The 23,038-nt window shown below is 36.7% G+C and overlaps 1 protein-coding gene across 1 annotated transcript in view; it reads left to right on the top strand.

Annotated features, from left to right (window-relative positions):
- The window catches only part of ADGRA1 (adhesion G protein-coupled receptor A1), a 46,655-nt gene extending 28,265 nt beyond the window's left edge, over window positions 1-18,390 (top strand). The window contains exons 5-6 of the mRNA XM_061349037.1: window positions 10,530-10,625; window positions 13,765-18,390. Coding sequence (XP_061205021.1) covers window positions 10,530-10,625; window positions 13,765-14,986 — 1,318 coding nt within the window. The 3' untranslated portion in view covers window positions 14,987-18,390. The remainder of the gene's footprint in view (window positions 1-10,529; window positions 10,626-13,764) is intronic.
- Window positions 18,391-23,038: the final 4,648 nt, after the last annotated feature.

The following is a 23,038-nucleotide window of genomic DNA, read 5'->3' as shown; positions in this document are numbered from 1 at the left end:
TACAAAAAATGTTTCAAAATGTTTCAAAATGGGAACCAAAATAAAGCACAGAGTCCCTTCCTTTACTGCGTGCTGAATATGGACTGTAGAGAAATTCAAAACCTGCTTGTATGCTTTTTACATCACAAAAAATTCCTTTCAGGAAACTGTTTCCTCTTTTCTTTAAAAATGTGGGTTTGATTTGTCGATGACAAAAGCTTGGTAGCTGGAAAGATTCAATAGAAGGGTTTTGTGGTTTCCATGGATCTTCTACATAACTGCTTTTTGATTTTAAATGGCCCTCTGGGTTTGTGACTGAATATTTCTCGTAGACCAAGAAGATTTAATAATCAAAATGATATTATTTTTATTTAGTGTGTGGTTTCTTCGTGTCTTAAACAAGATTGTTTGTCCTCTCACTTTGCCTGAGGATGCATCTTGCTCTAGCTGTGTGATTAGATTTTAGATCTATAAAAAATAAATATGATTCTATGATTCTATGTATAAAATATAAATATAAAAACTAAACTCAATTACCTAAATAGATGGAATGTAGAAGTAAATTGTGATTAGGACATAATTGTAAAACCAGAGATGCAGAAGCCTGAAATACTAAATCTGTATAATTTTGGGGATGTATTAATCCTTAATAATATTTTGAAGAAGAGGTGTTTATTACCTTATTGGTGAAATCCTCAGAAACAGTAAGAATGCTTTAATACTTTGAAGTTTTACTAATTAAAAGCCAATAAAGCTACCTCCATGTATTAACTATCCAGAGTATAATAGGGCTTGAGTATGGCATCTGAGTATTATTTAAGAACATGCATAAGATATGCTGAAAAAAACCTGGGTAAAGAGATGAAATTTACCATTGTTCTGTACACTTCATAAGAAAGCACTTTATTAAGAATATGTGACTATATTAAGCATTGATCCATTAAATATGAAAAATATTTATATTACACATTGGCCAGAACATGTATAATTTTAAGTATTTGAGAGCACTCTATATAATAGTGTCCACCTAATCACTGTTATGTGACAGAAACCAGCTGACGCATTCAGCAGTTTTATATACAATTATGTTTGAAGCTGTAATTTTCATTTTCATTGAAGAAAGGCAGGGTTTTTTTGGCAGAAATGGCAGATTTCATGGGGCAATGTTAAATTTCCTAAAAACATTATTTTAATGGCCTGTATCAAATTCACTTTATAAGATGCTTAAAATGTTTCAGGACCACCAGAGATAAAATTGCTTTTTAACTTGTTGGAGCCATGCTTTCTTGCTATTGTTTTCTCTCTGCAAATAGTAACACCAACATTCATCATTCAGTAATCAGTAAACTAATGTAAAAATTGTGGTAGTATTATAAAAAAAAAAAAAAAAGCAGGATTTTTTTTAAACAGTGAATTTAAGTTTCCTATCCCTCTGCTAGTTTTCAAACAATTAAAGCTCAGATCTTTCGCATTTTGCTTGTAATTATCTGTAATGAACAAATGGAAATTTATTCTTATTTACAGTATGATCTCCTTAAAGAAACAGTTTATTTAGGTGTGTGACTGTCATTGAGGCTTTCCTTGTCTAATAACTTGGCTAGTCAGCCTGGGATTGGTAGAGATCATTAAGCTCCTGTAATTTTCACATGACTAGATGGGCAGGTGAATAACAAAGATAAATATCTCAACATAGATGATCTTTTGAGGTCCCTTCAAATCTCTAGCATACTGTGATACTGTGATAAGGGAAAGCTGAAGTGATAGATGGGAAAAGATCTCTAGAGGACCTTGTACCTATTTAGGCACCAAAGACAATCATAAGAAAACATCTGTAGGAAATCAATTTCCATTGTTTCTGTGCCCACATAAAAGTTCAGTAGAGAAAGCTGAGATTCTGTATCACCTGCCCTCTGGAACAGGGACTTAATATTGCATGAAAAGGTACAAGGCTTGCATAAGACTATGCTAATTAACAATGTAGTTTTTGTGGAAATTCACATCTCTGAAGTGTTTCTTGTATTTTTCTCTTTCTCCTAAACACTTTCAGCTTCCTTTGGCACTGTGGACAAAGATCTTGGCCTTCCTATACAATCATTGATTTAAAAAAGAGAAAAGGGAGTACATTAATTTAGGAGAACAGAATTAATGTGTCCTCCCTCAAGATATTTCCCAGGAGTTCCTATATTCTCTTTTCATTGTCTTTTTGCACACATCTGTCTTGAATGCTCAGCTGAGCAAAATCTAAGAATAAGCCACCTGGGTCTACAAGTAAAGTCTCTATCTTCATTGCATCAATTGCGTGGTCACTGATACTTTCTGAATCATTCTGTGCATGTACGGTGAAAGTTATCAGAAAATGAAACTAAGAGTATTATTCTCTAGAAAATGGACAGTTTCACATATTACCTGTGAAACTCATGCAATCAAAATTATTCAGTTCTAATGGCAATGTAGTTCATAATTAAAAAGTCTTAAAATATCTCTTTTAATACTACAACTAGATTTCATTTTTAATCCAAAAATATATCAAGTAGTTAATAAACAACTTCTGAATAAATTCTCCAAAGGTTCTCCTCCTCTGGAAATTGAAAACTGAAAAGAGTGTATTTTCAGGTGATGTAGAAGTTATAAAATAAGAACTTGATTGGTGCATTTCAAATTTTATGAGATTTTGCACGAACCAAATAATGGTCAAATTCAACAATACATGAAAGACAGGGAGTTCAGGGAGTTGGTGTTGAGGACTGCTGTAAAGGACTGACATAAACTCCTTTTCAAAAACAGGGTTTCAAAATTTAGTCATAGAACATAGACCAGACAGACCCCTCTGTCAGTGACTTTCACAGTTGATCCAAATTAAAATAAATCTCCTCCTGCTACTCATTTCATTTGGTTCCTTTGGCAGGCTTAATGAAATAATACATTAAGTAAAACCAAAGAAATCCATATTTTCTATTTAAAATTCAAGGTGATACTGACAGTCATAAACAATGATACTAATATAATGTGAATTGAGTATTAAATATGTGGCAATATAAGGGTACAACACTTATTATCACTATCTTTGCATGCCTTACTTTTCATTTCACTTTCATATTATATAAAATGGCATTGTCATATATAGGCTGTTGCTTGTCTTGATGAGGGTTGATAGGCTAATGGTTCTTTTCTCCCCTTTGAAAGTACATCCTGATGGTAATTGGCTTTCTAAAGGTGTAATGCAGTGCTCGGTGATGCAGTTGTGTTTGATTCAGTAGGCTGGAACTGCAGAATAATTTCAGCTAACAGCTCTATGCTAGAGTAGTCAAATGCCTGGAAAAATGAAGTAGCAATGAATTGCTCTGAACAAGAGTTTCATCCATTTTACTACCAGAAATTAAGTGAGGAAATGGAATTGAAGGGCCTGTTTTGTTCCCAAGGGATAAAATGGCTGTGCAAATAGAAAATATTCAAAGCATGAGTTTTATTTCTCCTCCTAATATTTCTCTCCAAGTATTAACATAAACAGTAACTCTCCCTGAGCTCCGTGCCTGTTTTAAACTTTAAAAAATATAGATCGAATATTTAATAAATAAAAAAAATGTATTTTCTCTTTCACCAACATGCTGCTTAATGTTTTACTTATTTCCTTCAGAATTACATTCAGCATGACTACCTCCTTAACCTGACTAAATGACTGAAGTTATTTATTCATTAGGTCTGAGCAAGACTAGAAGTCGATAGAGCTAAACTGCAGCATGGAATGCACTGCAAGAATCGTATTTCTCTGATTTCAAATGGCCCCCAACACATTCTCCAATAAAACAGGAAAAAAAAAGGACAAGGTGTCTCTTGCTTTCTTGCTCCTTAGATACAATGGCTACTTCAGTTGGTCTAGCTCACCAAGACATAACACAGTTCTCTCTGTATAAACGAAACCCCTTCTCTGTCTTCTGAACTTTCACTAAATATTTTTTGAGTTCTTGAATTCTGTTTTTCCATGTCCTCTCTGCTGGCTCAGACTGTCTTACAGGGTCCTGGTAAAGCAAAAAAAGCAAACTGCAATTGTACTGCCAGCCTGTAAATTCCTGCAAAATACAAAATTAGACGTAATGCCTACACTAGCCATGAAGGATATTAACCAAATAAGTTGAATAGAAATAGCTTCAGAACATCCTCTTGGCTTCGTCCATTAGCAGAGCCTAAACTCTCACACTTTCTAGTTGGCAGTGCGTGAGAGATAATCTAAGAGAGACAGAAGATCATTATGAATATCTAGTGCAGTGGGCTTGCGTGAGAAAAGCAAGTGGTTTTGAAGCCATTTGATAGGTGATGTTTCCTATCTTCTAACAGTAACATTCTTCCGTTTTACTGCCCAGGATCCCATATGAGTCTTTAAAGGCAGATGCAGCAAAGTATTTAGAACTTCTATCTCACGGCCAATTTTAATAAAAAATTAGAGTCCAGTTTTGTCAAATGGAGGCCTGGACATTTTAAGCTGAGCAAACAAATTTGCAGAGGCTTTTTTTAATGGTTTTGTCATTCATCTCTCTGTGTTTCAGTCTCTGCCTCTACTTGGAAATTATACATATTCTCACAAGGACATCATGATGATTAATTAATTAATATTTCTGAAGCTCTTAATTTGCAATAAGATCTAGAAAGAAGAAATATATATAAAAATTAGTAACTATGTGCCTAGTGGTGTGTTCCTTCTATGCTAAATGAATGAAACCCCTTCCATACTGAATGAATGAAAAGTCTTACAGAACAAAAAACAGGACTGTGAACAGACAGAAAGAATAACAATTGTCACATAAAGGTGTTAAATAGTTTTCACACAACTCTTAATTCTGCTATTATATACCTTTTAGAGTTTGACTTGCAATATTAAAGTTTATTTTAGCATTATTAGTAGATTACTTCCCCCCCTTTTCTTTTAGTGTATTCTCTGTGTTTATATTCTGCTTTACAAACAGGGAATAAGCACTTAAGAAATGCTTATTTCTCTTCAGAAAGGCCATGAAGAATATTTAACATGGTATTTGTAAATATGTTCATAAGTCAAGAGGATCTGGGCATAGGATTTAAAATTACAATATTTTTTTTTAAATGAATATTTTCAAAAACACCATCATTTCTGCAAAGTCTTTTTTTTTTATTTTGTCTAAATTCCAAGGAAGAAGGACCATGAAACAATGTGATGCATGAAAGATTCAGGAAGAATAATTTGAAAATCAGGCTCATAAATTCAGCTTTATATAGAGCAGCTACTTATTTGCCTACCTGCCGGGTACTTGAACTGTGGCATCTGGTTAGCTCGGAAGTTAATGACCATTTTCTATATGGATTATTTTCACGAATATGCTAAAATCAAATCGCAGCTCAAGGAAAAATAAAGGGAAAGTCATCTTGCTCTGACTCCTCTTTAATTTTCATTTTTATTTTGCAAGCTGCTAATAGGCTGGTATCTCCTCCTATATGAACGGTGCCCTAACAGTATGTAGAGCTAAATAAATGAATCTTTTTTTTTGTACTGAGGAAAGGGAAATAGATTAATGTTTCAGTGGTATCTTTAGATATCTAACATGTACCTTTCCAGACTTGTGCATGCAGAGAGGAATGTTTTTAAATATACATACATTTTAATCAAGTAATATCTGCAGTTGACTATTTGAAGCTACTAAATCACTTCCTGGTACACTGCTGTTCTGCCAGCCCCTGCAGAAATATCTTAAAGTCAGTCTTGCATTACACCCACAAAGCCAAGGTCTGGTCCTTTTCAGAATTCGTTCCAGAGTCAAGGTTCTTAATCTGGAAACAATTTTGTGCTAGAGAATAGCCAGATACTCACGCGAGAAATTCATCACTGGATAGAGCTCTCCTTTTACTTGATGACTTACTGAGTAATGGAAATATGGAAATTAACTTAGAAGAATACACTGCATGTTAAGTTAGCAGAATGGATGCTGCCTGCAGGCTACTGCAGTCATTCTTGCTGACATTATCCTGTTTCTATCAGGCTGGCTATATAGCTCCTAGTATTTTGTGGTAGAGTTTGCCTTACAAGAGTTCATGCGGAAAGGAAGCTGGAGAACAGTAAGCCATGGTGTCAACAGACATCACCTCAAGCTGTGTCTGCTGCTCTGCTGGGGTTTTTTGTGTTTATGTCAGTGCACATAGTAAAAACTCTTGTGCTTACTAGACTGAAGCAGCTGCAGCAGGAACTTAGGAGTTCCCTCTAATGTTCAATGAGTACGATTCCTCCCTCCGCCCGCAAATTACTGCACATCATTTGAGTGTGTCTTCATAGCCTGGTTTTCAGGCTGTAGGTGATGTCTGCACTGCAGCTAAGGTGCAAGTGCAGCATGCTAAGGCCTACCAGGCTAGCTTTAATCTAATTAGCTTAGATAACAATATTAGTGGAGATGGGATACAATGAGCTTCAGTAAATAAATATATGCTGATGTGAAAGCCTGCTAGCAATCATCAGGGCATCCCTGGGTGGCCAGCAACAACAATGTGCAGATTTTAAAAACTTCCCAAGGGCTATTGAATCAACAGCTTGGCAATCGTTTCAAAGCCCCAAATCATCCCACAGATAGTCTACAGTTTTCCTTTAAAACAATTTTAGAACATTATATAAATTAACTGCTTGTCAAGATCAAATTTCAGCTGAAAAAAAAAAAAAAAATTCTTCCTGTGGTTTCTCAGTTTTTAAAGATTTGCTTGCACGGCTATCTTGAGTACAGCCAAGCCTTCTGTGTTAGCTGGCTCCAATATAACATTCATGTCTGTCAGAGCAGGCTTCCTCTTACAGACTGGTAGTCTGTATCACTGTTGGTGTTCTTGAACGGTAGAAGAGTAACACACGTAGATGAAATTGGCTCTGGATCCTGGGTTACTTCGTGTTCTTTTGTGAATAGGAGTAAGCACACTGGCTTAATGAGAAAAGTAAGAAAATTAATTCAGAAGTAGAAAAGGTTATTGAATGACAAGAGCTGGTTACTTAATGAAAGGATATAGACTTTAAAGCTTTAAAATCAAAAGATAGTTATGAGAGGAAGTAGTAAGTTAGACAAACAGTGTAGGGAAAAGTTTGATCATTATTTTCAAAATAATATCGGGGGGGGGGGAAGAGAGAGGAGATGGTTGAAAAAACACGAACTTGCTCAGTGTACAAGGTTCATCCAGTATTGATTTCTTGTATTGTTCTGTGAATGAGCATTACTGGACAAGAGCATTGCCCCTTTCTTTTGCTTTTGTATGGCTGAAAGACAGCGAAAGGTCTGGAAAATCTGCTCTGCCTACTTGCTCAGGCAGTAGTATACGAAGTACCAGTGAATGCTAGTATTAGGGCTGCACAGAGAATAGTGCCCACAGGCTCCTACTCCACAAGTCAGGCTTTATAGGGAGTAACAGACAGTCATTGGAAAGGATTAGAGAATACTGGGGGGAAACCACCCTTACGAGGGGATCCTTCAGATAATATTATATTCTTCATGCTCCTGCTTGAGCTCACAGAGATGCAGTCATGTTTGTTGGGCTTGGAGATGAACTCCTGGATGTTGTAATTTGTCCAGTCCCTTCATTTACAGTGCGAGAGAAATGCGTTGTATTTAAACATAGGACAGGAATTAAGTTTCGTTCAGAAACAGATTTTCTGTATAACCTTGAACACTTAATTTCTCCCTGCTTGTTTTCTCATCTGTGTAGCAGGGATAATAATGTTTATCAACCATACAGGGGGCTGTGAGGCCAAATTAATTGTTATAAAGCACTTTGATTCTCTTAGTTAAAAGGTTTTGTAGGAGTTTGAAGCATAACTATTTATTTGCATTTTCTTCACTTCTTGTTTATGCCTTATCAATTCTGCTCCAGCTTTTTCTTCAAAATTATTTGTCCTAAACATCTCATCTGGGTGAAAAAGGAGAAATTGATAAAAACTAGCAATTGCATAGAACTAATGTTTGGAAAGACTGGTCTAGATTTCTTAATTTAAAATTTTCTACTTCACAACTAACATGTATATGGATCTTCTTGAGCAAAGTTTCTTCTCTTTGGTGACATTCCACTGTTGGTTTGTTGTTATTTTTTATATACTGTTGAAGGTATCCATGAGCTCACACAAATTGACAAGAGCATGTACTCCTGCTCTTACAATTTAACTTCCATTTCTTTGATATTTTCTGTTTGTTCTGTTTTAATCCCATTCCTCTCTTGCTGAGACAGAGCAGGCATTGTGCTGTGTTGGATATAAGTACAGTGCACCTCAGGTACACTGAAACCATTGACTTCACCGTATGTAATTTCTAGAATGTATTTCTTTCTCTTAGGTATGAGACAGGGCAGGAATTTGGGTGATTTTGCCACGTTACTGAAGCACTGGGTAGCTACGTGCTTCCAGAATATCTGATGCCACTGTTGTAGTGTTCTGCTGAACACTACAGCCTGCTGAACTATTTTCACACTTCTGAAAGTGTGAGATATGGAGTAGATTATCTATCACCCAAATACTGGCTTTAGATAAGGATGTGATTTAAATGCATGTATCGAATCTGTAAAAAAGTGGCAGCACTGCAAAAAATAAAATTATAGGTTGCATTGTAGGTAAATTCTATGTAACTACTTCAGATGATTTTGAAGTGCAGTTTCCTATGAGTGATTCTGTATTCCTATTTTTCTGCTCCTTACTATCTCTTAGATAAATTGGGATTAACTTTCTTATGCCTCATTGCTTACCCTAGTAATTTCCTGAATTTCAAAAATGTCACTGAACATGTCTTTGTTAAAAATAATAAGCTATTAAGCTAGCTTATTCAACACGCTCAAGTCAAAAGATATGTACAATCATTATACTGCAGTGAATGAGTGGATTTTGTAAGGAGGCAGCTTGTTCACTGGAATTTATTGAGCTCTACAGAATAAGCTAAGTTTGAAGAAAAAAATATATACTTACTGACTTTGAAGTTATAAAATTGGAAGGGCTTTTTGATGAATATGGAGGGCGATTTTCTCTTCTCTGTTACAGCTTAGACCATTAGGACAAAATTGACTATAAATGTTGACGTGAAATTTTCTGAGGCCTGGCCTCTAATTCTGCTTCAGGATGAGGTGGGGAAGTGAGGTTAAAAAATTCTAACACTAAATCTGGGTTTGATTTAAATGCTGATTTATTTAATCTTACTCTGTTTCTGTAAAAATCCTGCCTTGAAATGACTCTGAAATTTCTCAATGTTTATAGCACATTATAGAAAACCAGTTGCCAGATTCTGGTCAGAATGCCTCCCACACATTATTAGGTTCCTCTCAGTCCTGATGGACAACATAATAGTAGTGATTGAGAAGTGTCTGTATCCCTGCATACCATTTTCCACACCAGAGGTGTGGCTTGGAAAGAAAATAATTTTATCTACTGACAGAAGAGCATTGGTTAAAACAGGAAATTAGTCAGGATGTTCAGAGAACCAGCTGAGCTTCCAGGTGTGGTGGAACATCTTCCCGTTTGTCACTGAGCAGCATTCACTTCAGCTGTAGCCCCACATGCACCAGGGCCAGTGCTCTCCACCTCAGAGAGTGAAGCAGTGGAAGTGCTGTGCTCCATGCATAATTCTGTGGTTTGCTTATGTAAATGGAAAATGTGATGACGGCTTACTTTGCTGAATTTGGACCTAGCTATGCAGAAAGCCAGCTTCAGTGAGACATCCCCTGGGACCTGAATATAGCTTAATGATCATACATTGGAATGACTGCTGCTTCCGAGTAGTTCATTGGCATTTAGTCGGTTAAAGGGGTGTGAAACTACGTGCTTTCAGTCTTAGAATACAAGTTTATACAGAAAGATTAACACTTGGGGTAACACTTACTGAATATTTGTGTGACCTTGCTGAAGTCTTAGAGGCCCTCGGATTTTAACGCATTCGCAAGACTGGATATTGAATGAGTGAAGAAAAGCATGGTACATGCAAAGGGATATTTAATCCTCCTGATTTCTCCAGACTGATCCTTTCAGCAGAAAAAAAAAAAAAACACCACATTTTGTGAAGTGGTCTCTCCCTTTTCCCTTTGCCTAACTGAACTTTCTTTTGACATCCAGGACTTAGGAAAATATTTCTGTGATTTCACTGAATTTGCCTGGGAACATTTTCAGGTTAAAGTGAATACATCTGCTTTGTCTGAATATTTTTAATTTATAATGCTTACATATTTAATAACTATTAAATATAAATATCTAGATGAGTGGAGGAACTTTATTTGGGATGTAGTTTCTTTCATTAGACAAGCTTTTGTTCTTCGTACGACTGCAATTGTAACTACATTTACTAAAGACTTAAGAGATTATAAAGGCAGGTCCATATAAATATTAAATATTAAGCTTTCTGCTGTTTGCTTCATAAAGTACAGTGTTTATCATGACTATACTTCATTCTTTGCTTTTCTGGTTTTAGGGACATGTGTAATGCTGAGCAGTATTGTATACACAAAATACTTCAAGAAGGTACCATTATTTTAAAAGCATTATTTGACTAAAAGTCAGGCAAATTAAAATATTAGTTATTATCTCTCAACAGATTTTACCTGATCAGTGGTGGAGTACCTTTTATTATATGTGGGATTACAGCAGCAACCAATATCAATAATTATGGGATTGAAGGCAATGCACCATAGTAAGTATAATCTATCATCATAAAGCTTTCAAGGAAAATGTTGCCTTTTCCTCTGCTGACAAATGTAACTTTATGAAGGGTACAGACGTGCCATTTGGGATGACATTTGTTATGAAATTTCACTAAATAATAGCTATGAAAGAGCAATGGCTTAATCTGGGGTTTGCTGCTTCACCTGTACCCGTTTGACTCCGCTACTTTCAACAGAATCACTTTCATTTACAAAATTTCTCTTCATTTACATCTGAACAAATGAAAGGATATTAAAAATATCTAATGGATATCATACTTAATGCAGCTACTAATTAATTATACGCTTTGTATTATCTACCTTGAATTGATAACCTTCAGATGACTTTAAGTAATTTATAAATAATTATATGAAAAAAAGGACAAGTAGAAATCCCTTCCTCACCTCCTCTATCCCCTTCCCTCCCTTAAAAAATAATTATTTTGCATTTTCACCATCTGGAAATCTTCCAGTCAGAGTGTCTTGCAATCCTGACATAGCCCTGTGGTGTACTAGTGTGTTAGTACACAGTATAGCTCTACAGATTGTCCAGGCATCACACTGTTATTAATTCCTGACATGAAACATGAGATACTGATAAAGTACAATAAGTTTTTCCATAAAAGCATAGCAGAAAGTATATCAGACTGCAAAGTTAAATACATTCTGCGTAAAGATATTAGTACTCTGCCAGCACTCCTACTCTGAAGCATATCACTCTTAGTTACTGCTTTGAACATCTATTGTAATACATTTAAAACTAGTTATGCTCTGGGTGAGGAAAGTGGAAACAAAGGAGAATGCTTTGTATCTGAGCATTTGGTTCCGTAAAGGTAATTGAAATTTAAATTCTGATAATAAATCAGTACATACCATGGCTAACTGCTCTGCCTAAGGCTCAACTCAATTTATTCAAACTTATCCAATTAGACAATCACTTATAATCAACAGTATATTAAAAGACTCAATTATTTATGTTCATAAATGTTCATAAATGAGACATTTTTCATTTTGGCACAGTTACAGAGGTTGTATTTCTTTAATCATGTTAATCATAGCAAATCAATACCGTGTACCACAGTCTGTATAGAAAACATGGCAGAGGTGAGGGATGGTTATAAGTCTGAGTAAAAAGACAGCTTCTAATTTAACAACAGCATCATGAGTTATATGCCTTATTCATTTTAATAGTATTAGTACAGTAAATATAGATGCACAAACTTTAACTTTTTTAATGGAACTGATTTTTGAGTTATCCACAATAAGATTCCACTTGAAATAAGAGCATCCAAAGAGACTGTTCCACTGGGGAGCATTCCATTCTCCACTTTGCATCAAATATGCGTTATCCAATTTTACTTTGAGTATTCATGTAACTTTATGCTCTTTGTTTATCCAGTTAAATACAGGTGGTAACTTACCTACTTTTTAAAAAATATCTTTCAGAGAATCTTTTCATGTGCATGTCTGACAGCAAAATACATACTCCTTGGAGTGTCTCTAAACTGATTAATAAATATGTATATGTTTTTGTTTAAGGTTCAGATTTTAACAATTTGAAGTAGTAATTCTGCAGTTGCTTGTGATAAATACCCAGTGGGACAGCCTCTGTTTAGCTGAGATGTTCTCAGCCTGGGAGAAAAATTCATTCTGCCTTTTTTACAGTAAATTGTAGATGATTCCTGGCTTGACAATGTGATATCAGAAGGTTCCTCACTGTATTGGATGGACCGTAACAAATTGCACATGCCTAAATGAGTATGAGGTGTCACAGTGTCACTTTTAGAATAGAATGGATCATGACAGTTCACCTGGTCTGTCTTCATGACCCAGTGGGAAATTAGCTATATTCAAACCATTCCTGACAGTTACTTTATCTGAGGTGCTTTAAATGCTCTGATAATGGATAGACCAAACTTTATTCCAACAGCTTATTATCCTAATTGTCCTAACAGCTAGGGAATTATTTGAAAAATCTGATTTAAATCTTTCTTGCTGCAGTTTAAGCCCATTACTTCTTGTCCTAGTCTGACAGATAAATAACTAATTCCTCTTTCCAGAAATCCATGCAATATTTAGAGTATAAGAACCTCATAACAGCTGTACTAGATTCTTACACTGCCAGCTCAGTTCCTGTCTGCAGCCGTGGCTAAAAGCAGATCATAGAGAAGAGTAAAAATAAGGCAAATATTCCTTCTCCCCTTGACCCAAGTTCTCCAAGTTTCCATCTGGGATTCCATTAGCCAGAAGTGTTTTCTTCTCCCATGTTTATTTGATTAGATCATTCATCTTCAGGACAGTCCTGTTAGACTGCTACTAAATTATGCAGCTGACTGAGGCTTGTTCAGCTCATAGTGGCCTGTAAACTACTTTAAGCTGGTCTAAAACAGTTATAGTTACATTATTTAAAGCCTAGCAAATAATGATCCATGCTACAATAAAACTATGCTACCAGTGTCTCTCAAGGAGACCATCAGTTTCCATAATTTTTTTGCAGACATTCAAATTGATGTGAATTAACTCTCAGGAATTTCAGAAACAGTGCAGAATTCAATAATGGCATATATATTTTGGGTCCACTCACTGCAGAAAGCAGTGACTGGAAGCGTTTTGTCAGTATCTCTTATTACTCAGACTGTTCTCTACTTTGGCAACAAGAAAATCCTGTAAGAATAGGCTTAAGAATTTCTATCAATGTTTATTGATACAAACCACTGAAATCTGTACATTTCTATTGCTCATACAGATTTTATGAACTATGCTTCATTTGCTTTTTAATCAAAGTATTAGCACTGACATTTTTAATAGTAGAAAAAAAGGTTGACATAAATGGTCTTACACTTCACTGCAATTCTGGATTCTGAACTGACCTACATTTCTGGGAAATTTTTGCCTTTACTATCCCGTAAATTATACTAGACATTTTATTCTATTAAAAAATATGAAATGATGCCTCAGCTTAATTGATATTAAAGACACATTTGCTGTCTCCACAGTGAACATATACGAACTTCTGAGACACTGTTAAATCATGTAAGTTAGTCAGCCCAATTTGACATCAATCATTTGTCCATCACATCTCATGTGGGCTATAACTTGTTCTTGACTCTCTTTCTTTGTTGTTTTCAGTTGCTGGATGGCATGGGAGCCTAGTCTTGGTGCTTTTTATGGGCCAGTCGCATTCATTGCGCTAGTCACCTGTGTTTACTTTCTCTGCACGTACGTGCAATTGAAGCGCCATCCTGAACGCAAGTATGAGTTAAGGGAAAAGACAGAAGATCCGCAGAGAATGCCAAGTACTGAGGTGGGCCATGGTCATATTACAGACTCTGTTTCCATTCCCCAGTCAACTTGCTCCATGATTTCTTCTTCCTTATTGGAAAATGAGCATTCATTTAAGGCTCAGCTTCGAGCCGCAGCATTCACTTTGTTCCTCTTTACTGCCACTTGGACCTTTGGAGCACTTGCAGTATCTCAAGGTCATTTCTTGGATATGATATTTAGCTGTCTTTACGGAGCCTTCTGTGTGACCTTGGGGCTTTTCATCCTGATCCATCACTGTGCAAAACGAGATGATGTGTGGCATTGCTGGTGGTCCTGTTGCCCATCTAGAAGAAACACCTACTCTGTCCAGGTTAATGTGCGCCCAAAGGTTAATGTCAATGGTGACACTCAAGTTCATGCACCTTGTCTCCAGGAATCGCCATGTCCCAACAAATCAGGTGTATTTAATCATCCAGCACCTAGCCACTGCAAACTTACTAACCTACAAGCAGTTCAAAATCATGTTAACTGCCTTTCGCCTGTGACACCTTGTTGTGCAAAAATGCACTGTGATCAGCTACTTGATGACGAAGCTCACATTCATGTCCACAATGAGGGAAGCTTCAGACCCAATATGCACATTCATAGATGTCTGAAAAGCAGAACTAAGCCACGTTATTTCAGTCGGCATAGGTCTGCAGGTGAAAGAGAATACGCCTATCACATTCCTTCAAGTATTGATGGCAGCATCCACAGCTCACATACAGACAGTCCCCACAGTACGCATGATAGCCAGTCAGGTCACAGAAGGGCCTGCTGCTCAAAAAGTGATCCGTATCCTACTGTCAACCAGCCAGAAAGTAGCGATGCAAGTACTGTGATATATAGTTGTGCTAAAATGCCAGAAAGTGACACTGTGCACCATCCAGCTCATTTTGAAATGCACCCACGGACACAGTCATTGCCATTTAATACAACGAATCACAATGGAATTCTCAAGGGAAATGTGCATGAAGCCATGATATATAGCTCAGATAGTACAGGAAATATCAAAACTGGCCCCTGGAAAAATGAAACTACTGTGTAGTTCATGGGCCATCATAACGTGTTTTTCCCCCTAAAACATCATTATTATTGTTTTTATTCCAAACTATGACATATTTGTGTAGCTCATCAATAAATTGTACAGCTTTTCCATCTTTATTTCCATTTCCTTTGTAAGAGTCTGAGAGAGATAGTGACAGCTTTGAAGTGATACTTTTAAAAGTTGTAAAACCATTGTGAAAGATAATTAGAAAATGAAGTCTAGACAACTGAATATGAGAGGCAATATACTTTTGTTACACAGAAAAACATTTTTTTCACAAAGCCATCCTTTACATTCATTGTTTTCACTTCTGTAGTAACTTAAGACACTTTTTATAAACATATCAGCATCCTAAACTTTTACTTATTTATTTTTGTAGCAAAATATTATTACTGTGCCATGGATTTTAATCAGAAGTGGCTATGATAGAAATGATAAACAGGATTTTATAAAATTACAGCTTTTTAGATCTACAAAAGTGATACTGCCTCTAAAGATCTTCTGTAGCATATGGCCTGTAAAGTCGTGTAATGTACAGTCTCTGTTCTGTCCTTTTTCTTGTGAGAGAGAAGTGCTAGGTAATATCTCTGTTACATCTATGGTGCTGTATTGGTTGTATTTTGCATGACATATGTCAGGATATACCATTTGCTGTTTTCTAGTGTTACATGTGTTTAAAAAAAAAGAACAAAAAAAAAAGTGTTGTACAAGGCTGTGAAAAACCCTATTGATATTAATCTAGAGCATTATAAATCTACAGAAGAAAAAAAATCACTCTGCACTAGTTTTAAGTGGCACAATCCTTTGTATAAGGTTATATGATAGCTTTGATAAGGGTCCACTCTAATGTCTTTACAGAGCATGCACTACTCATTGTATGTGACACTGTGTGGTGTAATAGCAATTGTCTCAACAAGTTTTACACTTCTTTCTTTGTAAAGTATGCCTTTTGAACAAATCCGTAAGCTGTTTCACAATAACCTTTCCACATCGGTTAAGGTAGAGCAGTTTTATCATTAACTCTTTGAGGACTACGGTTATTTTCTTACAAGTAGCTTATTCTCATCCAGAGACACTGTATATATGATACTGTCTATTTAGTTATATGATCAATGTAGTCCAGAATTGCCAGGAAAGAGAAAGTTCAGTCATTTCAGAAAAACACACCTTCTTAGAGTCCATCTATTAATTTCACCACTTGCTTTCTGAAAACCCATTTCCTCTCCTAGCAAATTTCAGATTGTCTTCATCCTTTAATGCAAATTTGACCTTCAGAGAAGTTCTTTATGTTCATGATTTCTGCTGAATTGTAGGGCACTCCAGGGTCAGTGCCATTGTTAATAGATTAACAAGGCTCTTGGAAAGAAATTTTTTCGCTTTTCCATGAACATCTGGACACAAAGCATCAACTCACAGTACAGAACTGCATCATAATTATCTGTGTATGAAATAAGACTGCTTTTTTTCAAGTAGAAAGGGTTCATAATAATAATGGATTGCAGAGACTGAATAGGAGCATAGAGCTAAGAGAAAAATGTCTACAGTGGGAAGTGAGCAGTGCGCCCATAAATAAGAGAAAAAGCACAATTCTGTAAGGCCACATGAGAAAGTTTGCTGTCAGGTCTTAACACGGGCTTCTGTAATTGCTCCATTGCTGCAGAGAGGAAATAGAAAATTCCCTTGAGAGATCATCAGTCAGTGATTCTCTGTGTGTATGTTGCAGAAATCATCCCATATTTCAGCCCACTATTTCTGTTATTCGCAGTTTATTAGACTGTACCTTTTTTTAATATATATATATGTAGGAATTTATTTCCTAATAGTGTACATAAAGATGACAATTATAATTGTTAGAATGTTATAAAAACATGTAAGTCAGATGAATGTGTTCTGCAGTGTTGCAGGTGGGAATTAGTACTCAAAGGGTTAATGCTCAGTATCTGAGTGCAAGAAATCTTGTTTTTCTGTATTTTTGTAAATTTGAAATATATATTGTAAACTCCAGCAGTGCAATGTATCCATCTCAGATTGTGTATTTTTAAAAGGTGAGCAAGAAGAATGCACTAGGTGGTTGTCAAGTTTTGAGCCAATATACAAGAGTTTCATGACTGCTTCTTCAGCTAATACAAAATACAAAAAAAGAAAAGAAACGCCTGAGCTTTATTATGTATATGCTGTATATGCTTGAACTGTCTCTAAACTAAAATACAGTATTTTTTCTTTGTTTGCATAATGAAATATTTTCTGTTTAATAATTGTTCTCTTTTACTACTACTTTCACTCATTCCACATAGACAGTGAGCCCTAAACAAGCATAGACATAATGTGAATTACTACTTCTCCGTGTCTCAGCACTAAGTGTACATATATTCTGTAATAGCAAAAACCTAGGAGGTCTGCAGACCATTATGCAAAATATTCCACACACACAGCCAAGTGAAATACTCACTCTGCAAGAACCCACTCGGTGAGCTTCTTTATTCAGCTTGTGTTTTAATCACCTCTGTTATTTAGTCGGAGAGGGCAGGTTCATCTTCATAATGGCTTACAAAGAAGTAAATAGGTGCTGCTTTCCACAGAATATCTTATGTGATAAAACTCTCTGGAATTTAAACATAAAATATTAAAACACTTTTCTTATTGTGTTAAAAATTATTTAGTGAATATTTCTGGGCTAATTTGGAAGAGATGTGTTATGCAATAATCTGTTTGCATATTATTTTTTCAGAAAATATACAGTATAACTACAGAGTAGGAGAACATGATATTAAATAAATATAAAAATGTTTTGTAACATCGAATTTGACCAAAATGCGTTTTGTGCTTTTGACTTTCTTTTTTTCCCTTAAGATAAATGAGGTGATTTCAATGCTTTGGGAGTCTGGCTTTGTTTTATTGTGGGGGTTTGGTCAATTATAGTCAGTGAACCATTACTACTTTACCTGATTTTCGTTACTATAAAAATAAGTCAGTGAAATAACCAGAGTATAAGAAATATATTGTCCAAGTAAACTCCTTGTGGACTTACACATGTAACATATTTTAAAGTCAGTATTGGTTTTGGTGATTCACTGATGACATAAAAATGACTGAACATATTTTTACTGTTAATTTTTTGTCTGAGATTAAGCAAGAGAAATTTCATCCCAGAAAGATAAGTTTTGGGGAATGATGCAATCAACAGGAATCCAAATGGTTGTTATTATAGTGCTACCAGGATAAAAATATGTTCTGATGCTGTATGGTTCTTCTCTGCATGTAGAAATTCCAGTTTTCATGACAGAATTTCAGACCAAGTAGGTAACCCCGTATTAAGTCACATAGACTGTTTACAAGAAGAATTCCTACCCAGCCTCATATAAGAAGTTTTGGTGTGAAAATAAAACACATGGTTTTGCACGTTATGCCTGATCATGTATGCGTTGTTCCCAAGCAGTCTGTTGGTTGTGTCTGCACAAATATGGCTGAGCAGCTGCTGTCAGTGGCCATAAACACATGTTCTCCTTCACCACACCACTGCCTGCCAACTACCCTGTGGGCAGAATATCCAGATGTTAACCCACCAAGGGAGCCTTCACTGTGGCTCTAAACCAAAAGAAAAGCCTGTGTTTAAAGCAAAGTCAAGGCCACCTTTGACAAACACAGGCAGCTGGGTAGCCTCCACTCCAGTGCTAATGGCTGAAGGCAGCTAAACCTAATGGTAGTGGCTTTAAGCAGGGTAACTCCTCAGGTAGGTATGGTTCTCTATAAAGGAGACTACCTGTACTCTCACCAAATTTTGGTTCCCTATGATTAGTAAATGTCAGGCTGATGGAGACATTAGCAGCAGCTTCCTCACCAGAAAACAAATTCAGGTTCCTGTACCAGGATCCTCCAGTTAAGAAAGAAGCTGTAGGAGGCAGCTGCATCAATCCAGATCCATCAGCTTGGTTTAAAGCCTGGCTGGCTGACTTCAGTCAAGCAATTTCAGTAGTAACTTGGTGCTCTAGGCAGCTTTTACCTAACTCTACAGAGAAGGGAGCTTTAGGTTTGATTTTCTGTGCCTGGCTGACCATTTTCTAGCTGGCAATTAAATTGCTAAGTAGAAAATTTATTCTACAAATTGTCTCAACTACTTAAACCATAGACTTTTTATTCCCTGTTACAACATCTGTAAAGGTGCAAGTGTTCCCTTATCCTACCAGTCTAGTACCTGTTTTTCAGAAGCCAAACAAGGAAGCATCAATAAATCAGGACAGTATTATAGGGCTCACTTCTCTGCAAGGAGGGTTGGAATTTGATTTGCAAGAGCTAGAGCAGTTAAACCACAAATATCCTGTCTTAAGGTTATGCAGCTGGCCATGCCTGAGAGGTAGGGGAGATCATGTAAACATGGTGTCTGTATACTCCGGAGGTACTACTGTCCCTTTACATTTTGATCTGTTTGAATTCTGTTGTGTCTTGCAGTCTGAACAACAAAATGACTCACTGTTCACATCAGCCTGTCACTCTGCTTCAGCTGCTCCCCCTAACCCGCAAGTGCACTGTTGAGTGAGATTGACCAGCATGGTCAGTGTTTCCATTCATTTATTTGTCTCCTAGGTGCTCAGTAACACCTGAAAAAGGCAGCAGAAGGAGCTTATTTGAGGGCTGGGAGGAAATTCTGGGAGAAGAGAAAGCAATAAAACGTATTATTAATATTCTTCTCACAGTGCTTTCTTTTGTTAGCCCATTTGTTACTGAGCTACAGCAGTTACAGTCATTTATTCCCTGATTCTTTCCATTGTAAGACCTTGTTCGCTACTAATTAGAACATAGCTGAAAGTTAACTATTTGGCTTGATTTATGCCCTCAGCAGTTACTGCCCTCAGATACATGATTTTAAAGAGTTTAACCAAAATGGCTGCAATGTTTTCAGCAAAGAGGCTTGAGGAAAATATGTTTGTCCACAATAACAACTTGCAATGATTTTTTTTCTAATAGTTCTGTCTTCAAGGCCTGTTATTTGAAAATTTGGGAAGCATGGCTATTATAAGAAGGGATAAGGGCAATTTTTGCTGTTTCTAGAAAGTAAGCAGTTCAGAAGAGTTCACAATTTTAGTCACTAAAAATATCTGAATATACTACTGTGAAAAAAATCTCCTTCTTAGAGCTTGTCAGTCAAGACATACCTTGTCTTGGCTGGGGATACACTCACTGATCCCTGCTGCAATCTACTGGGGCTTTAAAGGACCTGCCCCATAAATGATTTACTTCAGCTGCTCTCAGCTAGGATTAAGATGCAAAGCAGGGATGTTTGATTCTCATTTTCTCGCTGAACTCTCCAGCTTGTTTCCCCCTCATAGGCACCATGATAGAATGGAGGAGGGACAAGTGCTGGCCTACAAGAAACCAAAAATAAGAGACAGATTCTAGCAGTGGATTGAGTTGGATGGAGCCAGCCGACCAAAAGGAGAGAGGCCAGTATGAGTAGGGAACTGTAGCAAGCTGGCTCAGGGACTGATTTGAAGCTGGGAGGGGAAGTAGAAGCACAAAATTGAATAGAGGAACTTAAAGGCTTGGGAAAAAACTGGGACCAAATTGGTAATGGGGAAGTAGGGCAAAACAATGATGTCCATGGGTATTTCCAGGTTGGGTACACAAGCCAAGCTTTATGATTCCTCTGCAGTCAGTAAGTATCTGAAAACCTACTAGCAAAATGGCTATTTGCTTATAATGTTGATCCTCGTAAAAAAAACAGTGTATTAGTGCTGTCAGCTATTCCATTAACATAAGCGTCAGAAATCTGTGCAATGAATCACAGATGCTCAAAGCTGTTGATTAACCAGATATTTCATGTGCCACATAATGGAATTTCTGTATTTTTAATGTTCTCTTTCAAAATCCAGGAATTAACACAAAAAAGACAACTGATTTCAAACGCTATTAGCGAAGCACAAAGTCAAACACACCAAATTGAGGAACTGTTAGATTTAAGACTTCCTTTGGAACTTCCATTCACAGCTTTGGTCTGTTTTTTGATGTTGTTTTTAACTATTTCAGGAGTGTGTACTGCTTTCTAACAGCTTTGCTTTGACGCACATTTAGTGTTCTTTAAATGCGTGGGTTTGTGTACATCTAGAGTTAAGCCAACCATGTCACTGTAAGCTTTCTTTTCCATCTTTTTTCCATGTTGTTTCTGGAACTTTTTAAAGAAATCCTCCTCAGAGGAATTTTGAGGTTGCAGCCTTCTAAATAACCCAGACTCTGCTTTTCTAGCCTTTCCTGTGCTGAGTGCCACAAAGGAAGATGTGGCTTGAAAGACTTTCCTCTGAGCTTCCCTTTATCTGGGATTGTTTTCCAAAGTATTTAAGTAGTTGTATAATTGTTCCAAGTGTTGTCATCATTATGAGGACATAAGAGCATTAGGAGAAGGAGCAGTCTGAGGCCATAAGTCCCTTCCTTGGCTCTGTGCAGCTGTATTGCACTCTGTAGGAAGCCTGTCCCTTAACTATGATAATTCATGTTGACATACAGGCTGCCTGCAAATCCCATCTTCCCTGCAATGGAGCCTATTCTGAAAAGCTTCCTCTGGGGAAGATACCTGGGGTGGCTGAAAAAGGCATCCCTCCAAACCACAGGGTGTTCCAGCTTTCGCTGATGAGGGATGGATGTACTTTAATCTCTGGCACTGCACAACAGCCTCCTTAAGCCAACAGCTAGCTAACCTTACATACCAGGAGAGCATTTCAATGAAAATGTGAGGTTTAGCCCCTGAGCCCATTGCCCAACCCAGAAGCTGGAAATCCCTAGTTCCCTTGACAAGATGGTATGAGAATAGACATCAGTATACATGGCTGGTTCCTCTCTCTTGTGTAAAACCTATTGAAAATTTCACTGTGCTCACATATGAGAAAAAAATAGGGAGGAGAGAGTTAAATGACTAGCTTATCTGTTCTGGGTTAGTAAGGGGAATAGTTTAAGTGCTGCTAAAAACAAAACAATCCCCTAGCCATCCTGAGTTAGTACAGAAGCCTTGATTCTAGCATTATAACTATATTTTATTCCACTTGACAGCACAGCGCAAGCAACGTGACATAGAGTCAAGGGCTATAGTACATTGAAAGTAACTACACTCCACCCACAATGCTTTTCCCCTGGGTAAAAATAGGCTGTACACAGTTGTACTGTGGAAATATTTTCTGCATCCTTTGATACTCTGGTGGACTGGTTTAGACTAAGGATCCATTTAGTGTGGGTATGTACTTAAAATGTTTTTGATGATATTGAAGTGAAAAGAAGGAAAGTTACTTTTTTTAATTACACAAAAAGCTCATCATCAGCATTACACTGAGATGTTCTTCAGTTTGTAGCTAACTCAGAGCCAGGCAGCTGCACAGCGGAGCACTGCACCAAGAGTGAAAAGGAACCATGGAAAACGGGAGAAAAATAAAAAATCCTCTTACTCTCAGCGATTCAGAACTTTACCTGTAAGGGAACGACTGCAGATCATGCAATCTGCTTCATTAGCCTATTCATCTTCTCAGTGTGTTATTAAGGTTCAACTTGCTTAACAAAACCAGGGAGATCAGAATATGCCAGTCAAATTCAGTATGACTTGAAGAGTCTCTGGTATAAGTGGCTTATGTAGTTCATTGTAGATTGATGCGGGGGAAACTGCTGATAGAGACAAAACATACAGGATATGATTTCAAAGGCCCTGGAGCTGTAGGATGAAAAATCTTTAGCAGAATTCCTTTTACTTAGATAAAGTAAGAATAAAATATCTTATGTAGGAAATAAGGAGGTTTGAATTTAAATCAGAGAAACGATGAAAGAGACTGACAAAGAGGCATTTTCAACAGCTCAGCACAGCTTTCCTTCCTTGTGTAACCATGCAAGGGAGTGTTTAATTTATACAGTCTTTAGTCAAACTTTTTTCACTTTAGAGCAATAAGCTGTAGGGTTGAAATTACAGACAGGAACCTTTGCATTGGTTTCCATGTGTCCTAGGTTGAATGTACAATGAACAGAAAAGGCACAGCATATAGTTGAGAACCTAATCTGAAAACTGACATGCTGCAAAACACATTA

The sequence above is a fragment of the Neopsephotus bourkii genome, unplaced genomic scaffold, assembly GCF_033783945.1.
Source record: "Neopsephotus bourkii isolate Nb327-2 ecotype Australia unplaced genomic scaffold, CSIRO-AGI_Nbou_v1 NB_379, whole genome shotgun sequence".
NCBI lineage: Eukaryota > Metazoa > Chordata > Aves > Psittaciformes > Psittacidae > Neopsephotus > Neopsephotus bourkii.
Note: the sequence above shows the minus strand (reverse complement) of the source record. Positions and strands in the feature narration are given on the sequence as shown.